The sequence below is a fragment of the Leptonychotes weddellii genome, chromosome X (genome assembly GCF_054177405.1).
Source record: "Leptonychotes weddellii isolate Sample4059 chromosome X, ASM5417740v2, whole genome shotgun sequence".
In the NCBI taxonomy this organism is placed as follows: Eukaryota; Metazoa; Chordata; class Mammalia; order Carnivora; family Phocidae; genus Leptonychotes; species Leptonychotes weddellii.
This window is the reverse complement of record NC_138385.1, coordinates 58,726,325-58,732,374: the sequence shown is the minus strand read 5'-3', so window position 1 is coordinate 58,732,374 and position 6,050 is coordinate 58,726,325. Positions and strand designations below refer to the sequence as shown.

Sequence of the window (6,050 nt, the reverse complement as noted above, 5' to 3'; positions counted from 1 at the left end):
AGACGATGGACTCTGAAAAACAAACTGAGGGTTCTAGAGGGAAGGGGGGTGGGAGGATGGGTTAGCCTGGTGGTGGGTATTGAGGAGGGCACATTCTGCATGGAGCACTGGGTGTTATGCACAAACAATGAATCATGGAACACTTCATCTAAAACTAATGATGTAATGTATGGGGATTAACATAAGAATAAAAAAAAAAGACATTTGAATGTGGACTGGATATTAGGTATTATTCAAAAATTACAAAATTTGTTAAGGGCGATAGTGGCATCACTATGGAAGAAAACATTCATATTTTTGTATGCACAGTGAAGTATTTCAGAGTGAAATGACATGATATCTTAGAATTGCTTTAAGATGCTCCAGGAAAAAAAAATGGGGGCAATAGATGAAACAAATATTGCAAAATGTTAGTAGTTATTGAAGATGAACAAAAAAACATGAACATAAAGGTAAAAATTTGTTGCATTCTCTAGTTTTGTGTGTATTTGGAAATTTTTTGGAATATTTGGAAATTTTGAAATTATTGTAATAGCAAGTTAAAAGAGGGGGACATCCCAAGCCAGACTGCCTCAGGGCAATAGTCTCTCTCAACAAAAACCTACTCCCTACCCCACAAACCCCCCAGAGCTCCCTCTTGAGATCACAACCCGCATAGTCTCAGAGTGGCCTGTTAAAGGTATTTCCCTTCTCTTGATCTCTGAGTCACTAAGACTAGATGTCAGTCCTTCTTACCTTTCTTCATCCTGATGTCTTAATAATCTCAGGAAAGAGTCAAAGGGCAAATGGCCAGGGCCCAGGGCTCAGGTCTGATAGGACAGTCCTTGGTACTCCAAAGCCTGCCTCCTGCAGTGGGTCGTAGGTGTGGGGCAGGACAAAGAAGGAAAAGGGCAGGTGAAAATCCTCCTGATCATATGCATTCACTATCGAGCACGCTTCAAGAGGCTGGTGGCACCATTGGTTGGAAGAGTGTTCTGGGATCTTTGTCTTCCTCAGGCTCCTGAGCATCATGCCTTGTTTCAAGCAGCCTACACACTTCCAGAGTCTGCTACTTCTGCAGTGGCCCTTGAGCTACCTTGCCATAGGTGAGTACTGATCCTAGAGTGCACGGCAAGAAGCCAGAGTCAGAGGCCAGGGTCAGATCTTCTTCATGCTCATGGGAAGTCTCATATCTAACCTTTGGTCATCTCAGATGGTACTACAGAGTAAAGCCAAGGAGTCTTGAGTCCCACGAACACCCTGGAGAAGGAAGAGATAGAGCCACAGGAGGCCGTGAGAACAGGCAGAGGAGTAGAACAGGGTCATGATGGATATGAGTAGATCGGGCTAATTTCAGCCACTTCTTAACCCTCACTATCTGGAAAGGGGAAATGAGGCCCAGGGAATAGGCATGATATGTCCATGAGCATAAAGCACGGGGAGTGGGACAGAAGAAGCATTAGAATTACAGACTTGGAGAAGTATAGCCTATGTTTAAACCATAGAGTTTTCCATTCTGGGAGGGGGTGGGGTGGTAGCATGTGGGGAGATAGTGACAATGGAAGGAATGGTGAATGAGCAAGAGGACAAGAATGGTGAATGGCGGGGGTGAGGGGCGTCTGGGTGGCTCAGTCGGTTAAGCATCAGCCTTTGGCTCAGGTCATGATCCCAGGGTCCTTTGATGGAGCCCCACATCGGGCTCCCTGCTCAGCGGGGAGCCTGCTTCTCCCTCTGCCTGCCGCTCCCCCTACTTGTGCGCTTTTTCTCTCTCCGTCAGATAAATAAATAAAATCTTCTTTAAAATAAGAATGGTGAGGGGCGCCTGGGTGGCTCAGTCGTTAAGCGTCTGCCTTCGGCTCAGGTCACGATCCCAGGGTCCTGGGATCGAGCCCCACATCGGGCTCCCTGCTCAGCGGGAGGCCTGCTTCTCCCTCTCCCACTCCCCCTGCTGTGTTCGCTCTCTCGCTGTGTCTCTCTCTGTCAAATAAATAAATAAAATCTTAAAAAAATAAAATAAAATAAAATAAGAATGGTGAATGGGAAGAAGTAGAGGGATGCAGATGCTTAGTGTGCAGGGTGTGGGGAGATATGGATAGTATATGGGCAAGGAAGGATGATGAGCTAGTGGTTTAACAAGGGTTTGGGGATGATGAATAGCAAAGGAGACAGGAGACAAGAAGGGAAAGATGGTGGATGAATGGGAGCAGGGGGGAAAGCTGGTGTCAGGCAGGGAGGAGGAAGGAGTAGAGGGATGGTGAGTGGCTGAGGAAGCAAGTGGACAGGGATGATGGGGAATTAGAGAAATAGGGCTGGTGTATGGTAGATGATAGAGGAAATGTTTGAAGGCCAAGTAGACATGGATGCTGGATGGGCAGGAGCTAGACTGTGCAGAAGGCCAGGACCAGAAGCTTGGGTAGTTTGGGGGGCTCTTAATGCGGATGTACATGGGCAAGTTCTGCCGGCAGAACAATGTTGGTCTGACCTGCTCCCTCATCAGTTTTTATCTTGCAGCCATTGTTCATTTACTTGCTGTTTACATCCTTGTGGCCACTGCCAGTGCTTTACTTTGCCTGGTTTTTCTTGGACCGAAAGACCCCAGATCAAGGTAAGACTCGTGGACCTAGAAAGAACATGGCCTAAGAATGTTCCAGCTTAGGGTCGCCTGGGTGACTCAGTCGTTAGGCGTCTGCCTTCGGCCCGGGTCATGATCCCGGGGTCCTGGGATGGAGCCCCGTGTCGGGCTCTCTGCTCCGCGGGAAGCCTGCTTCTCCTCCCACTCCCCCTGCTTGTGTTCCCTTTCTCGCTGTCTCTCTCTGTGTCAAATAAATAAATAAAATCTTTTAAAAAACAAAACAAAAACTTATTTAAAAAAAAAAAGAATGTTCCAGCTTAACCTGTAACCAGGGAGTCCCACTCCTGGATATCCAAGGTCTCTCATCCAAGTTCTCAGAGTCACAGGACCTGGGCCAGCCAGGACCGTCTTGGGGTCTCTTCCTTTTCCACCTCTCTAGCAGAGCCATGGCCCCTCCATGCTGTTAGGAAAGCCCTGAGTGAGTGGGAAGGATGGGGTTGGCACACACAGACACCATCCCCCACTGATATTTCTCTCTCAGGTGGCAGGCGTTCAGGCTGGGTAAGGAATTTGTGTATCTGGACCCACCTCAGGGACTATTTCCCCATTACGGTAAGTGTCTCTTTCCCAGCATCCCCAGCAGTTCCCAAAATACTAGGCATTTATGCCAAATAACTAGGGTTGTCCATAAGGAAAATGAGCATACCAGAGAAGTCTCAGGGCAGGCTAGACATACTTCAAGACCCAACGTTGTGGCTGGTACTTGCTACTCTGCTAGCATACTTTGTACACCCTTGGCATGACCTACCAGATGACACAGGCAGAAACGCAAATACAGTTCAGTTCAGTTTAACAAACGTTGATGGAAAGCCTACTCTGTACTACATGTTAGAGGTACAGAGAAGTGAGTAGGATGCAATCTGTCATCAAGGTGCTCACATCTAATGAGAAGGACAGACAAGTATGTATTTATAGTTTGGTACATGGTACACAAGTAGTTCAGATGAGGGGTAAGAAAAAGCTTCACAGACGTGGTGATATTTAGACAGGGTTTTCAAGTTCAATAGAAGTTACTTAGGCAGAAACTGGAAGGGGGTTGGGAGGAGAAAATATCAGGAAGACGATCTAGAAATGTAGTGCTATGCTGGTCCTCTGAGCATTCTTTGGAGTAGACAACAAACGTTGCCCCAATTTTTAGAGCAGAACTTGCCGACCTTTTCACTTAAACACTGGTACAAAATGATACTATGCATAAAGCGCATTGAGATAAATGGCCGGAACTACTTGCAACCACCCATGGGGCAGAGGTCCAGCAGTTCTAGCTGCCCCAGATCCTTCCTGGCTTTCCAAGGGCTGAGGAGACCGATATCTTGGCCCCCTGAAACCCACTCATGGCCCAGCTGTTGAAAAGCTCTGCTTTAGAGAGCGCCCTGATCCCTGAAGTGTCTTCACCTTTGCTTCTTCATGTGATCTTATTTCATCACCTCTGGCACTTCTTTTCATGGCTGCAGATCCTGAAGACTAAAGACCTGTCACCTGAGCACAACTACATCATGGGGGTTCACCCTCATGGCCTCTTGACCTTTGGACCCTTCTGCAACTTCTGCACTGAAGCCACAGGCTTCTCGAAGATCTTCCCAGGCATCACTCCCCACTTGGCCACACTGTCCTGGTTCTTCAGGATCCCCTTTGTTAGGGAGTACCTCATGGCCAAAGGTACTTCTGACCATACTTACTGGAGCTTCTGGCCCATTTCTCTGCTGGGAGACTCACGTTTTTAAGCCCCATCCCCTACCTCTCAATCACCTCTCCCCCAAAACCATCAAAGCATAGTAGTTAAAAGCATATGTTCTGGAGCTAAACTGGGTTTGAATCCTGGCTCTGCTGCCTACTGTGTGGTCTTGAGCAAGCTACCGGTCTCACTTTCTTCATCTGTAAGGAGATGCTGACGATAATAGTCTAACCTCAGATTTGGTGTGACAGCTAAATGAGATCATACAAGTAAAGCGTTCAATATAGTGCCTGCCACAGAGTACATGCTCAGTAAAGAATAACTTTTGCTATTTGGTGGCAATAGAGGAAAAGAAAAGAGTAAGATCATAGTTGAGATTCAGAAAGTTCTTCTGGTTATCCCACTGGAAACCTTCCTACTATAGTTTCAACCTAATGTCTCCTATGAATGGAGATATTGCCTCAAAGTGAAACATGCTGGGTTTGCCCTCAGCCTTCTTTCCTCCACACCCTTGGTCCCATCTCATTGATTCTACTTCTGGGACTCATGGAACAGAGGGCACATGGACAAGCCAATGAGGAGTAAGCAGAGAGTGTTCCCTCTCAGCCATTTCCCCCTCCCCTTATTTTGCTCCTCTCTCTGCTCTTTGATTCTCTTTAGGTGTGTGCTCCGTGAGTCAGCCAGCTATCGACTACCTGCTAAGCCATGGCACTGGCAACCTTGTGGGCATCGTAGTAGGAGGGGTGGGAGAGGCCCTGCAAAGTGTGCCCAACATCACCACCCTCATCCTCCAGAAGCGCAAGGGGTTTGTGCGCACGGCCCTCCAGCATGGGTAGGTGTTCCTCCCAGGGCAGGGGTGGATGGCCTTCTCTGAGCAGCATCACATGCTAGGTGATGCCAAGATGAATCAGACGTGAGTCTTGCCCTCGTGGAACTTACTAGTGCATAAGGGAGATGGCCATAGCATTTTTAAAAGGTTTATGTCATCCACTCCTTCTAAACTAGCTGGACCAATTCTCAGGAAGCCAAACCAGAAACCCAGATTCATTATCAGGGGGCTTGGCTAGGACTCTCCTAATATACAGATGATGCCCACATCATCTCTAGCAATATCAATATCTATATCTGTTTGTTAATGGTAAGTGCAAGGGGCAGGCAGTACAGTATGGTGAGTATGTGCACAGAATCTGAAGTCAGGGGCCTGATTTGAATCCTGGTTCCATAACTTACTGTTACTCTCTGAGACAGATTAGTTAACCATTCTGAGTCTTGGTGTTTTCATTTTCATAATGTGGCTACTAATAATTGTACCTACTCCATAGGGTAATTGTGGGGTTTATTTTTTTTATTATGTTAGCTAACCACCATACATTACATCATTAGTTTTTGATGTATTGTTCCATGATTCATTGTTTGTGTATAACACGCAGTGCTTCATGCAATATGTGCCCTCCTTAATACCCATCACCGGACTAACCCATCCCCCCACCCACCCTCCGCTCTAAAACCCTCAGTTTGTTTCTCGGAGTCCTTACTCTCTCACGGTTCATCTCCCCCTCCGATTTCCCCCCCTTCATATTTCCCTTCCTTCTCCTAATGTCCTCCATGCTATTCCTTATGTTCCACAAATAAGTGAAACCGTATGATAATTGACTTCCTCTGCTTGACTTATTTCACTTAGCATAATCTCCTCCAGTCCCATCCATGTTGATGTAAACGTTGGGTATTCATCCTTTCTGATGGCTGAGTAATATTCTATTGTATATA

General features: G+C 46.8%; 1 protein-coding gene across 1 annotated transcript; it reads left to right on the top strand.

Moving 5' to 3' along the window:
• Positions 1-801: 801 nt before the first annotated feature.
• On the top strand, positions 802-5,119 carry AWAT1 (acyl-CoA wax alcohol acyltransferase 1). Its single transcript, XM_081809422.1, has 5 exons — positions 802-1,085; positions 2,477-2,584; positions 3,093-3,163; positions 4,063-4,267; positions 4,944-5,119. The coding sequence occupies exons 1-5, from the start codon at positions 1,010-1,012 to the stop codon at positions 5,117-5,119; spliced, it is 636 nt and encodes a 211-aa protein (XP_081665548.1). The 5' UTR covers positions 802-1,009.
• The last annotated feature ends 931 nt before the right edge of the window (positions 5,120-6,050 follow it).

What these genes read in the sequence shown, in the direction of transcription:
- AWAT1 (XM_081809422.1), top strand. Translation starts at nt 1,010, where the DNA reads ATGCCTTGTTTCAAGCAGCCTACACACTTCCAGAGTCTGCTACTTCTG. An exon ending in CTTGAGCTACCTTGCCATAG is followed by an intron (nt 1,086 to 2,476) that starts GTGAGTACTGAT and finishes CTCCCTCATCAG; the next exon opens with TTTTTATCTTGCAGCCATTG. An exon ending in CCGAAAGACCCCAGATCAAG is followed by an intron (nt 2,585 to 3,092) that starts GTAAGACTCGTG and finishes TTTCTCTCTCAG; the next exon opens with GTGGCAGGCGTTCAGGCTGG.